The sequence below is a fragment of the Camellia sinensis genome, chromosome 1, assembly GCF_055761805.1.
Source record: "Camellia sinensis isolate YWXY chromosome 1, ASM5576180v1, whole genome shotgun sequence".
NCBI classification, from domain to species: Eukaryota; Viridiplantae; Streptophyta; class Magnoliopsida; order Ericales; family Theaceae; genus Camellia; species Camellia sinensis.
Window position 1 is genome coordinate 43,351,830 of NC_138961.1, and position 14,291 is coordinate 43,366,120.

At 35.6% G+C, this 14,291-nt stretch overlaps 2 protein-coding genes across 2 annotated transcripts; one reads left to right on the forward strand and one right to left on the reverse strand.

The window, feature by feature from the left end:
* Positions 1-4,999: 4,999 nt before the first annotated feature.
* LOC114313521 (receptor kinase-like protein Xa21) lies at positions 5,000-5,802 on the forward strand. The gene is made up of 2 exons (XM_082876511.1): positions 5,000-5,111; positions 5,510-5,802. The coding sequence occupies exons 1-2, from the start codon at positions 5,000-5,002 to the stop codon at positions 5,800-5,802; spliced, it is 405 nt and encodes a 134-aa protein (XP_082732637.1).
* A 173-nt stretch (positions 5,803-5,975) lies between these two features.
* On the reverse strand, positions 5,976-13,282 carry LOC114313520 (receptor kinase-like protein Xa21). The gene is made up of 3 exons (XM_082876560.1): positions 12,970-13,282; positions 12,427-12,747; positions 5,976-6,154 (listed from the first exon to the last, which is right to left on the reverse strand). Exons 1-3 carry the CDS (start codon positions 13,280-13,282, stop codon positions 5,976-5,978), a joined length of 813 nt encoding a protein of 270 aa, XP_082732686.1.
* Positions 13,283-14,291: the final 1,009 nt, after the last annotated feature.

The window sequence follows — 14,291 nt, forward strand, 5'->3', positions numbered from 1 at the left end:
GACCTATAACCACGCTTTTGTTACAGCATTTTTTTAAAAAACGCTGTTGTAAACATTTTCAAAATATTTTGTAAGCAACTCATTTTAACACGCGTGCTTGGTGTTACTAACGTATTTTCCCTTTTAAGGCCACACGTTTTTCATTCTTCCATTTCTCTCAGTCCCGAGACAGATCTAGGTTTTCTGTCTCTTCATTACTCCTCTTTCTTATGGTGAAAGTTCACTAGATCGAGCATTGTAGTCTCTGATTCACGATCGTAATCTCTATCTGGTTCTCCATCTTGGCTCAAAGCTCTCGATTAGTCCAATTTGAAGATTAATTTTGTGAGTCTTTCTCTGATTTTTTGATTTTGTTTATATACAAACTCAGATCTGTACCTATGAACTCAAATCTGTTTGATATATATATATATATACATACTAATTTATGTTAAAGAGAACACAGATCGATCGATTGATTGATTGATTTTTAGTCTATTGATCACGATCGAACACTCTCTCTCTGGATTTGATCGATTGATTATTTTCGTTCAGATCTATAAGTTTTAGTCCCTATGCGCATATTTACATCCTTAAACCGACTCTATTTCTGACTCGTTCGTGGTGATCTTTGCGTTTGTGCGTTGTATGCAATTCGACAGTTAGTCTATCGAGGCTAATCTCTATTGCGTTTGTGTACAGAGTCACAGAGCCACCATCACAACCATACTATGTCAATCTTTGCATCAGCAATGTCTCTCTTCCTCACAATGGGTTTTATGCACTGCAGACACCTGATTTCCACTCTGGTGAATCTTCTTTGATTCCCTCCTTCCTTACCTTGCTTATGATCTGTCTGGCCCTGTAGTTCTACTAGACTAGATAGCTAAATAAAATCACTTTAAGTTCTACTAGACTAGATAGCTAAATAAAATCTTCATGTATGCATTTTTTAATGGGTATCAATTTTTCATATCCTTTGTTTATAGTGTGATATGTTCTTGGTGTAGGTTATTGATGAAATAAATACATTGCACTATGTATTTGACTTATCAACTATTAACTCTTGGTTCCTTTGGGAAGCCTTTGTTTTGAAACACCCTCTTGTTGCCAGTGTTGTTTTTGGATCCACAAAGTTGTGGCAGCTGCAACAAGTCCTGGATGCATTCAAGATAGAGTATGTTGCTGCTATTTGTAGTGTTTCGATGTTTTTCTCGTTTGTTTCTTTAGGTCTTCTTGTGTTTACAGTATTGAATTGGTTAATACTAATACAGGAATCGATCAATTGATTGAAGACGGTCCGAAACTAGATTCACTGACGATTTCTTCCATTACCGTAGTGAACTGGTGATCTATTTTCTTCTAATAATAGTTTAGCATTTGCACCATGTTGCTTAATATGATTATTGCATAAGATCTTGGTCTTGCGTCTTGGTGCAGCGCCCCTTCTCTTTCTTTTGAGTTATTTTTCATGTGGGCTGTACAATTCAGATATAAGCTTATGCTGTAAATTTTCAATATGTGAATCTGTTTGCTTTATCTTGCTAATGAGAAAACTTTTGGCCATCTTTCATTTTAGCTTCAAAGCTTCCTCATTCACCAGGTTAATTTTATTTTATTGATTTGGAGTGTCTTTGCTTGTATTGTTGTTTTCTCATTGAATGGCATTGAAGTTCTCTTGCACTTCTGCTTTTTTGCAGAAAGATTCTAAATTCTTTGTTTTCATTTGTTTAGAAGTTCAATGTGAGACAATTAACTTGTTTTATGAACATGTAGAGCTTATATTTTGTTGATTAGTAATTTCTTAAGTTGATGGGTGTCTCCCTTAGGTTTCCTACAGGTGGCTAAGTCGTAATTTTTTGCTGCCATCAAATGTGTCAAAGAGGTAAGAGCTCGTATAAGAAGCAATCATGTAAATTATAATTTATGCGCATTTTCTTTTTGGTAATAAATGGTTAATGGTTTTGGATATAGGTTGCTACAAGAATTTGTTGAAAAACATGGAAATGGGTTCGAAGTAGTATCTACTACTTGTCTGGATGGTGGAAGAATAATCCTTCAGTTTACCATATAAGGCTTGTTTCTGGGCCTAAACTTTTAGGTTAGAAATTTTATTAGAATGTCATGTTCATCCCATGATAATTAATTCTTATCCATGTGTTGTTATTATGTGTTCCTCTTTTGCAATGTCACTCTTACATATGTGCCTAAAACATAGGTCTTTCTGTTTCTTCTCACTTCTTTGACCCTCATTCTTAACCTTCATATTGTTAATCTGGTGCTTTCAATTAGAACCACTACATCACTCATCACTTCCATCGGGTGTGGATGCCCTTAGAATAATTCAAATATTGTACACATTTGAAGATATAAGCCTTTAAAATTTTTAGTTACATGCAGTTTGAAGATATTAGAAATGGACTAAAATGTTGCTGCTCTTTACTCAAAAGTATGAAATTTGGGTAATATAAATTGTTCCTGTTTTACTAGGTTGTCTTTTGTCATTTATTTGAGGCTACCATGTACTGAAACTAACAATTATCATTCTCTAATATCTGCCTAGTAGAAATCCAAATGTATTTATTTTCTTCTGAGAAATGTGAAAGATGAAGTTTTTCTTAATGAGTTTCCGTAGTTCTTAGTTATGGATAATCCTATTGCCAACAGCATGGAAGAAATGTTAATTTGGATTTGTCTTGTCTTGAGTTATTTGCAGAATCCAAACAAGAATTTAATGGCAATTACTCAGTTCAGGTGTATAGTGTGCAAGCTTGCATTCCAAAGGACCCAACAGCACTTTGGAATGCTGAATTTGTGCAGGCAGAAGAACTCTTGAGGCAGCCTTCCACAATTGATAATTGCTTGTGAGATAACAGGTATAGTTCTTCCATTTTGAGTTCATCAATTTAGTATAGGGTGTTGGGTTGGTGCTTTAAATGTTGCTCATTAATTTTTTTGACGAAATTGATTATTGTTGGAGAGTTTTTATCAATATTATTTGTAAAAGAAAAAAAATATTAGAAGCATGTATCCAGTTCCTACAGTGAAATTATGTCAGAGAGGCAAATTTGGGCTTCTAAGGAGACTATGAAGTCTTGAGCTGTGTATGTATTCTATTCATACTTTATTAGGCCTCTACACTTGGTGATTGATTGCATATTTGGGTTACCGATAACACTGTCACTGAATTAAAATTTGTGGCAAGTGTGGATCTTAGTGGAGCTGCCCTACATGTCCATTAGTAAATCAAAAATCAATTTTCTCTAAGGCACGTTACGTATCAAGAACACCAAGATGTATATTAAACATATATTTGTTTTCCTTAAATAACATTCCCCTCTCGCTGAATTTCTTTGTTTTTTTTAAGGGGACTGCTCTCCATTTCTGAAATCTAAGAAAATTAAAATAGTGTCCTGCATTTCTTCCGTTTTCTTTTGGCTAATGAAAAATGAAATGACAGCAAACAAAATGATCTATGAATTTCTTCTGTTTTCATTTTTCAGACTTGAAAAAACTTGTTGCTGTCATTGCAAGAAAGTCGCGAGTTGGGTCTTCTAGGAATGAGGTCAAAACCTTGACTTCGATCCTCACTGCTCGAAGTAAGGTTGTTAGTGTGGACTTCTCTCAATTTTAATTTCATCATCAATTCTTTCCCCTCTGTACTTTTTCTATTTGTATATGTATATTATTCCTTGTTACTTAGTAGACATTGATGCAGCAGATCTTGATAATGAATTGGCAGTTGTGGAGTATGTTGAGGACATCTACAAGTTCTACAAGTTAACAGAGGTACTATTTTGGTTGAGGGAAAAGGATAATTTTGCTGAGGGAAAGCGCAGATTCAAGATGTAAGAGGAATTTGCAGCTCTTTTTTTTTTTTTTTTTTTGTTCAACAGGCCCAAAATTAAAATCTTGTTAGATTTTTTTTTTATTTTGTATTTAGTAAGAGCATTAAAATATCCAGATGTACGAGGAATTTGCAGCTTATTTTGATTTTTTTTGCTATGTTGTGCTTTATGGTTTTGTGCAAATTGGAATGTGAATAAATAACCAGCTCAACAGCATATTTTATATTAATTAAATTATGAAATAAAAAAAAGGTGGCGTTTTTGTTCAAAACGTCACTATATCCTGTGATGTTATCAGTTATTATTTAAGTAGATTGCATATTATACCGACGCTTATGAAGACGCCACTGTAAGTATCAACGACGTTTATAAAGCGCCTTATACCTATGGCGATGGCCCCGTCAGCGACGTAAAGTAAAAACACTGGTATATCCTTTTAGCAACGTTTTTGCCACTTATAGCGGCATTTTTGAAACACCGGTGAAAGCAGTTTTTCCTGCAGTGTCTGAATTACAACTACCCAACTACATCACCCAAAAATCAAAGCATAAGATGCCTCTTTCACATATATTACCAATTACAGTAGCTTCTGTACTTGTAGGAGGAACACCAGTGTCTCTCTCCATAGTTTATTGCTTCAAGAAGAAAAGAACAACTCATAATACAATTCCATTGTTGAAAGAATCGTTCTTGAAATCTCTTATGAAAAACTCTTCAAAGCAACAGATGGTTTCACTTCCACGAATTTGATTGGTTTTGGAAGTTTTGGCTCTGTATATAAAGGGATTCTTGATCAAGATGGGGAGGTTGTTGCTGTTGTCAAAGTACTTAACCTTCAAAACCGTGGAGCTGCAAAGAGTTTCATGGCAGAGTGCGAAACTTTGAGAAATATTCGACACCAAAACCTGGTCAGGATCATAACTTCTTGTTCTAGTGTTGATTTTCAAGGAAATGAGTTTAAAGCTCTAGTTTATAATGGGAGTCTAGAGGGATGGCTGCATTTAAGTCCAGAAACTAATGATGGGCAAAATGAGCACTGGAGACTCAACCTTCTAGAAAGAATAAACATTGCCATAGATGTGGCTTGTGCACTTGATTATCTTCATCGCTAATGCCATTCACCAATCATTCATTGTGATTTGAAGCCGAGTAATATCCTTCTTGATCATGACATGGTTGCCCGTGTTGGAGATTTTGGCCTAGCTAGATTTTGCCCAGAGCTTACCATTCCTAATCAAAGTAGTTCAATTGGAATAAGGGGATCCATTGGATATGTACCTCCAGGTAATAAATTCTCTTTACCTTTCATTTACTTTGACATATGCCTATTCTAGGATGAAAATTTAAAGTTTCAAACAAAATATAAGTTAGCTATCATTGAAGGAATGTTAAATGGGTTAATGTTAAATGGGTACTGATCTATCCATTTCTCAAGATGGGGAATTTTGCATGGTTACCTTAAGACCTAGTCTGTAGCTAGTCAATTGTTAGTCATAGAATTAATATATGGCTATGCTTTCCATTGCTAAAACTGCGATTATGTATAATGTACTGCTTTCATATTATTATTTTGAAATTCTCATATACCAGATTTGATTGTTCCTTTTTTTCTTTTATAATATTTTTGTTTTTAGGCAAAACAAATTGTTAGGGGTTTTCAATGTGAATTGTTTTAATGGCAGAATATGGTCTTGGAAGTGAGATGTCAACTTATGGAGATGTCTACAGTTATAGGATCCTATTATTGGAGGTAATAACAGGGAAAAGACCCACTGATAGCATGTTTGAAGAAGGCCTTAATCTTAGTAGCTTTGCTAGGATGGCCTTTCCTGACCATGTGATGGAGATTGTAGACCCGATGCTCCTAGACAATGATGAAGAAGAGGCAGGAGCAACAGCAGCAGTAGCTACTGCTGTTGGTGCCAGTACTTGGGAATTAATTCAAGAGATGGCGATAGAATTAGGGAATGTCTAATTTCCATAGTCAAGATTGGAGTGGCATGCTCGATAGAGTCAGCACAAGGTCGAATGAGCTTAAGTAATATCCTTCATGAACTTCGTTTGATCAAGAAGAAACTCCTTCAAGATGAACTTTCGACAATGTACAGAATTGATCAGTTCTTGCTCAATATTTTTAACTTCTTTCTTCTATAGAATTGCACTTATTGTTTCTGTTGCATTGGCATTTATCCTCCATGATTTGTCCTTGTTAACAGGAAGCCGCAAAGATAATTGGACAACGGTGGGAGCAAGCATGGCATGTTTTCTATTGTGAGATTTCAAATTAGTTTGTCCTTTCCTAGTCAAATAGAATTCATGACTATTGACTAGAATAGTATGACAGTGACATTTTTCAAAATCTACACTTGTCATGTCATTTTGTAGTAAATTGATTTCATTTTTTTCTTTGTATAGTATTACTCTAAAAATGTTGGCTTCCATGCCCTTTGCGGGTATTCTAAGAGATTTAATTTGATTAATAGTGATTTAAATAACTAATAATGCTTTTATGTGTTTGAACTGCATGAATTATGTTAACCCCCTGAACCAATCTAGAATGAATTTATATTTATGCCCTTGACATCTCATTTTTGCTCTTTGGTAACTAAATTACAGGACAATATGAAGCTTTATGCTTGCCAGAGTTGTGAGAAATGGTAAACACTCAGTCAACAAGGAAGAGGATTATGCATGTACTTTTAACTTCAAACTGAGAACCTATATGTCACAAAGTGTATACATAATTTGATTATCAGGTTATTTCCTATTTAGTCCATGTGAGAATGATAATGTAATGTACTTGTGTGATTCAAGTTTATTTATCTTTTTAATTGTTAGCCAATAATATGAGTTTGTTTGTTTCACAAAGAGTATATGTATTTGAAAAGAGAAAACTACTATTAAATCCATGAAAATGAAATGCAGGTGTATTCAAACTGGTGTCAAGGAGTCAAGCCCGGCCCTTGAGTTTCAAGGGCTCCTAAGTGAACTCTTAAGAGGAGTCCTTCTATTTGTTTCGTCCTATCAATACAACTATTAGTGCCACAAGAGTATATGAAAAAGCAATAAACATATGACAAGATTATCTTGAAGCATGAGATGGAAAACATGAAATAAAAGCGATTTGGAGATATAAAAACCTAACAATCTGTCCCTTTTTGTCACAAATTGACAAAGGAAGCTCAAACAACTAAACTAAAAGCATAAAACACACAAGCAATGACATGATAACGATTAACCAAACTCCCCCTCACTAAAAGCAACCACAAACACTGAAAATAGTGAACAAGAAGAAAACGACAAAAATAATATGGTGGAGTAAGCAAGGAATTTCAGAGTTGTACCTTAGAACACACAAGATTTTCCAAGAAGCACAATTACTTGAAAACACAATGTGCACAGCCTTTAGAGGATTCCTCTCAAAAGAAAGTGATGCATTATGTGAAAAGCATAGATCCCATGATAAAAGTGTGTGTGTAAGTCTTGGAGTTCGACAAACACTAGATTCAAATCCTAGTAGTGATATGAAAGCTGGACCTCTAACAAGAGAATCTAAGCACAACTAAGGAAGAGAAACCACTAGGATTGAAGGGGTATTTGGTGAGTAAAGGCAGAAGCTCTCACTCAATCAATGAATCCTTTTTTCCTTTTTTTTTTTCACATCGTTTTCTTGTCTTTCTTTTGCACATCTTTTTTTTTTTTTTGTTTCTTTCTTTTGCACATTTTTTCTTTCTTTTTCACACTCATTGGCGGCTGACACGCTCAAGAGTACGGAAACCGAACCAGAGAAGCATAGATATAATAAGGATGGCCTGGTTGGTGACTCTGAGGTAGCCTTTTCCTCATGCCTGGACTACAAAGAACAAAGGGGAAAGCCGTGGAGATGCAAAAAGATCGAAGGTGGTTTAAGAGACTCAACATCACCCATGATATGCTAGTATAGGTCAATTCCTCTAGAAAAGCAAAAGATACAATGCTAGAAGTCCATAAAAAAAAAATAATCACTAAGGCGGAAGACTCCGATATTTGCTAATCCAAGAGTGTGTACAGAATGAGACATACTAATCAAAGAACACACACTCCGAAATAAGTAATGAACACAGAAAGCACACACATATTAACATGTAATGGATATTCTTATCAATTCCAATATGCACCAAAGACCACTCAAAAATTTTAATCTTGCAAAACCATACTAAGAAAATGTTTTTGGCTTTTTTTATTATTATTTTTTTCTTTTTCTAAACAAAGCAAGACAGAAAATGAACATGCACACATTAAGTGACTTAAAAAGAAAAAAAACACACAGAAACCTAAAAACTAAAAAGAATATACAAATTAACACAAGTCAAGTTTTCGCACTCAAACCGCTTTAGTATGAAAAAAGTTGTGAGAATTGCGGTTCTTGGATGGTGTCTTGACGTTGCGGTTCCCTTTCCCTTCAATGGGAACCCATCTAGACTTGGTGTCCAACTTCCTATTTCTAGGTCTAGACAAACAAAGCCTCTGTTCACGTTTGCTCTCAAGCAAATCAAAATAACGAGGTCTAATATGACCCTTAACCTCATTGCCACCAACGAAGTGTCTCTTACCCCATGAGATGTTAGAATTTCTTCCATCTTTATGAGACACTCTCCCATGCAACTTATAATAATAAGGGCGAATATGACCATGCATACCACAATGATGACAAATAAAAACAGGGTGTACAGGATGTACCTTCTTTTCTTTTACCTTACCAACTCTAGGAAGTTTGAGAAGTCCATCCTTATGTTGAATTTTTTGTTCTCCCTTTCCTTGAGTTCTTGTAACATGAGATGTAGATGCACTCTGTTTTTGCTCTTTGTTATCACCAAAGCCAATGCCACTCTTGTCATAACACATTTGTTGAGACCCAATGATATCCTCCAAAGTCTTTGATCCTTTGTTCCAAAGACCAATGGCAGCCATGGCACACTTGAGCTCTTCCTCTTTTTTGATCATCAGTTCTTCCAAAGCAACTTGAGACATCTCGAGAGATTCAATCTTTTCTTCATACATTGCATAGATTTGTTGTAGCTCATTCTTCTCTGTCTCACAAGTCAAGAGTTTTGCACAAAGAACTTGTCGATCATTAGCTATCTTGATGGCATCAATCCTAGCCTCGAAAACTCCTCATTTAGTTTGACATTCTCACTTTCATATGCTGTGAGTTTCATAGTGAGTTTCTCATTCAATTTGGAAAAGTTAAGAGATTCCTTATACAATTTTTCATAAGCTTGCTCAAGCTCTTCATCATCACTCCCTGAGGATTCATCATCAGTGGCATTCCCAATCGGGCTCTTTGGATACTCTGTTCGTCCATCAGTTTCAGAAGTTGCCATGAAGGCAAGGAATTGTTTATGTCCCTCTTCGCCTTGATCTTCATTGTCACTTTCATCTTTATTAGATTCTGATTCATCATCCCAAGTGATAGCGAGGGCTTTCTTCTTCCTCAAACGAGTGGGGCATTCTTAAGCAAAGTGGCCAAATCCTTGGCATTCATAGCATTGGACTCTTTCAGAGTTCCCTTGTATCTTTCCTTTCTCCTTCTTGGCTATAGAATTAATTTTGAGTTTATCTTTGCCTTTGGATTTATGAGTATGAGTAGAGTCCAAAAGATTAGGATTTTTTTCAAAAAAGATTTTTTAAATTGTTTTACAAAAGCATCTGTAATCTTGGAATCTATCTCACAGTTCTCATCAGAATCTTCTCTAACTCTATGAGCACTACCATAAGCAATAGTATCTTTTTGTTTCTTTTGAAATTTCTATGTGCCTCATAAGTTTGGAGATTTCCAACCAAATGATCTGGCTTGAGGTTATCAACATCTTGAGCCTCCTCAATAGCCGCAACTTTTGGTTGAAACCGACCGAGCAAGGATCTCAAAATTTTTCCCACAACTTTGGATTCTGGTATTTTTTCACCTAAATTGAAGCTGGAATTTATAATGTCACTCAACTTCGCATAAAATTCATTAAAGGTCTCACTATCTTTCATTGAAAGGTTTTCGACACTAGACATGAGCCTTTGAAGTTTTGAGCGTTTAACAGAAGGAGTGCCCTCGTGAATAGTTTGTAAGATATCGCAAGCCTCTTTTGCGACTTCACAATTGCAAATACGACTAAACTCTTCAGGTGGGACAGCATAAAAAAGAGAATTGATAGCTTTACTATTCCAGCTACTATTTTGGTAATCAATTGTGTCCCACTTATCAATTGGTTTGGGAAAAGTTAGTCCATCAACGGTAATCGTTGGTTCAGTCCACCCATACATGACAGATTGCCAAACCTTTTCATCAATAGACTGTAAAAACGATCTCATCCGAGCTTTCCAAAAAGAATAATTGGATCCATCAAGTAGGGGTGGTCGAACCATAGAATTTCCCTCACGAATTGAATCCATTATCACAAATCAAACAAGATCTCACTCAAAAGTTTTAAAAAACAAAAGAGTGACCCACTCTGATACCAGTTGAAAAATCTAGAAATCCCCTAGATGTTGATTTGTGATTATGTATCAATTTTAAGCAGTATATAACAATCCCAATCAAACAATCAAGACAAATCGACACAACGATTTTAACGTGGAAAAACCACAATTGGAGCACCTCTAATTGTGATAAAAAACCACGGGCAACAGCCACAAAAAAATCCACTAAGAAGATATAAAGGAATTACACAGGTATACTCTTAATTACCTAGCGAATCCACGCCCGAATTGAACCAACCCCTATGTGCCTCTTCTAACCCCGTCTTCACCTTGGAATTGTCTTGACGATGAGCCACTCCAGAATCCACCAAAGCTTCAAGCTCGAATTCTTCAAAATCCACCGAAAAACAACTCTCTCTTTTGTGTAGAACAAACAATTAATCCTTTGATGTATACTCTTTAAACCATGAATTGAATACTCAATCAAAACATCAAAGAAAACTAGCAAAATATCCCCAGATATAAACCCTAGAACCCAAGAAGAAGATCTGGAGCAGTAATCCTAAAATCTAACAGAAACACGTACTTATAGAAATCTGGGACTGCGAAGACTCTCTCGCTCGAGCGAGGAACCAAAAACGTGTGTTTTCCATAAGTGGCATCGCTTGAGCCACATAACCTTTACTCGAGCATACATTCATCCTTCTTAGGTTTTTTGCCAGACGCAGCCTTCGCTCGAGCGAGCAAGGGTGGGCATGCAACTTCGAATGCAATTTTGCATTTTTCTTCGGGGGCGCTGCCCTGGACCCGCCAAGGGGCACTGCCCCCTGGACCCCTGCGAACTGACCGGGCAGCTCGATCCCCGTCATAATCAGCGAAGTGGCAATCTTGAAAGTATTAACATCACAAACTTCTCTGCAAGGCATAATTCGGGTTGGATTCGGGTTGGATTCGTATCTAAAAACTCATAGCCTCACTAAAATAAAATGTGCGAAAATAAGTACAATTGAAAAGAGTTTTGTCAAACGGGATTGCCAAGAGTAAAAACCTCACGAATAAATTTAGCAAGCACTTTTGGTTGAGATTGAATAATTTTTTTTTTACTTTTTGCTTCTTTTTTCTTTTTTCAAATCCGAAAATATACTTCCTAGGAGGAATGACTATATAATAATAAAAATCCACACAAATTCACAATGATTGATATTGGCAAATAATATGTTTTCATAAATTGGAGCACAACAATGATTAGAGATTTCTATTGAAGCACCAAACCAATGGACAAATAGCAACAAGTATAGAATTAGAATTGATTTATTGCATACTCACATATGCACATGGACAAAACAACTCAACACAAATTACGGCAACAACCATAATTAGGGAAAATTGAAGACAACAATTACAATAGTGAAGAGCCATTATTAACAATGCTAAGTAACTTAAACAATTATAGCCCTAACTGATAATTATAGTCAAACAAATGTATCCTCAAATAAATTAAGGATCACAAATTATGGAAAAGAAATTAGAGAAAACAACTATAGTCTTTCATTATTAAAATTTGACAAACAAATAAAGAGAGTGAAGAAGAAGAACATTTATAGATTGATTTTGTCAGACTAATACATGGTTAGGGATTTGTGTTCAAGAGTAAATCAAAATAGAATTGTAGTTAAAAAAAGGGAAATTTATACCATTGATCCCTCTACTGTGAGCTAAATTTTATTTTGGTCCTACTAATTTTAATTTAAATAATTTGATATCTACATCTTGAAATTTGTTACAGTGTGATCCCTCCATCATATATTATTAACATTTTGAGCGGGAAAAAAAAAATCACATGCAAATAACATATATAAATTTTGAATTTGTGATGTACATGTAATGAGAATCACACTAAATAAATCCAATCAACACATTTCCAATTTTAACACTTCTTTTAATAAGTGACATTACTTTTCACTAAATGTACCAAACGTAGAGTTGGCTCAACCAATGTGGAAGTAAGGCTGTTATTAAACATGTAATCTCTTCCGGGAAGGAGATTATTAAGACAAAACTGTTAAATTCCAATTGATTCCCTCATAAACTCGTCTCTTTCAATGTATTTCAAATCCTAGAAGAGTGTCTTTGATGAAATGCAATTTACCTGCAACATTATTAATGTTTGTTCTTTCTCTAGGTAGTTCTGAAGAACAATCGACTCCAATTTCAAGTATCAAACTCAAGCACTCCACAATCTTTTCACTCCTTATGAAGCTTTCTTCTTCTTCTCCTTCGGTCTGAAAAAGTATTGGGTCTAAAATCTCTGATACACTGCCAGGCAAAGCCTCTTTCACAAAGATGTGGAGGCTTAAACCATCTTTAAACATTTCATCGATGGGTCTCTTCCCAGTAAACATTTCTAACACGAGGATACCAAAACTGTAGATATCACTGTATGCCGAGACCTCACTTCCCATACCATATTCTACAAGCAAAATGTATTTGTAAGGAAAAAAAAAATATTGGATATAAAAGACAGAAATGCTCCATAAACAGAACAAGTTAGAGAACTGCACACACCTTAAAAAAAAAAAAAGAAAAACAAAAAGAAGGTGTGGCCCAAATCATCTGTGCAATTTTCTTTACACCTTTTGGTGCATGAAACAATTAAGAATAAATGAAAGCATATTCACCTGGAGCAATGTACCTATTGTTCCCCTTATGCCAACAGAGCTTGTTTCATTTGCAGACAAGTCATGGGTGGCATGGTCTGCAAGGAATTTTGCTAACCCAAAATCACCAACATGCCCTGTCATATCTTTGTCTAGAAGAATGTTGCTTGGCTTAAGATCGCAGTGGACTATTGGTGTTTGACCCTGGTTGTGAAGATAATTTAGTGCACAAACAATATCAATGACAATATTTAGTTTTTGAAAAAGATTTAACTTTCTAAACTCTTCATTGGATAAATCTTCATTGGGATTTGGATGTAACCACTCCTCAAGGCTCCCATTGACCATGAACTCTAAATCAGGGCCTTAAAGTCATGACCCTGATTATCTACTGTCGAACATGCTGTTAGCACTTTGACAAGATTTCGATGTCTGATATTTCTCAAGGCCTTACATTCGGATACAAAACTCTTCAAAGCTCCATGTCGCAAAAGGTTGAGTACTTCACAGCAACAATTCTTCCATCAATAACTCCTTTGTACACAAGCCCAAAGCTACCAACACCGATTAAATTGAAAGATGAGAAGCCATCAGTGGCTTTAACAAGAGTTTGATAAGACACCCTCAAGAGATGAATTTTTTGATGAATCTGAAGGAGTATCTTTTCTTCTATTTCTAAACTGGCAAAGATAGAGAACACACCCCATAAGAGCTAGTCCTACAAGCCCAAAGGGTATAGAGAGGGCTAAAGTTAAAGCACCGTTTGATTTCCTATTTTCATCCTCTTTGAAGTTGCATTTAGGTAGCTTCAATTCAGCTACCCCCCCTACAGAGCTTATTGTTTCCCACTACTGATATTTTACTTGCATTACTAAATACCTTGTGTTGGTACTACACCTTCAAAGTTATTAAAAGACAGATTCAAATTTTGCAAAAAAATAAAGCTCTCCAAGTACACTAGAATTTCACCAGACAAGCTATTATTCATGAGATCCAACTCACTAAGGCCTCTCAAGCAACTCAAAGAAGAAGGAATGGTTCCGTTGAAAAAGTTGTTCCCCAAATGTAGCGTTTCCAGGTTTGTGAAGCTACCCAGAGTGCTCGAAATTTCACCTGATAATAGGTTCTTAGAGACATCCAAGTAACCAAGGTTTATCAACTTTTCAACTTCAATGGGAAGAGAACCACTCAACTGGTTTTGGGATAGGTCTAGATATATAGATAAGGATGAGATAGAAACAACTTGTTTTGGAATGGTACCATTAAGGTTGTTTTGAGAAAGAAACAACAATTGCAAGGTTCTACAATTCCCTAGGCTTGGAGGAATGTTTCCTCGAAAATTATTACTTTCTAAATT

What these genes read in the sequence shown, in the direction of transcription:
- LOC114313521 (XM_082876511.1), top strand. Translation starts at nt 5,000, where the DNA reads ATGGTTGCCCGTGTTGGAGATTTTGGCCTAGCTAGATTTTGCCCAGAG. An exon ending in CATTGGATATGTACCTCCAG is followed by an intron (nt 5,112 to 5,509) that starts GTAATAAATTCT and finishes TTTTAATGGCAG; the next exon opens with AATATGGTCTTGGAAGTGAG.
- LOC114313520 (XM_082876560.1), bottom strand. Translation starts at nt 13,282, where the DNA reads ATGGTCAATGGGAGCCTTGAGGAGTGGTTACATCCAAATCCCAATGAA. An exon ending in TGGCATAAGGGGAACAATAG is followed by an intron (nt 12,748 to 12,969) that starts GTACATTGCTCC and finishes TTTTGCTTGTAG; the next exon opens with AATATGGTATGGGAAGTGAG. An exon ending in AAACATTAATAATGTTGCAG is followed by an intron (nt 6,155 to 12,426) that starts GTAAATTGCATT and finishes ATACTATTCTAG; the next exon opens with TCAATAGTCATGAATTCTAT.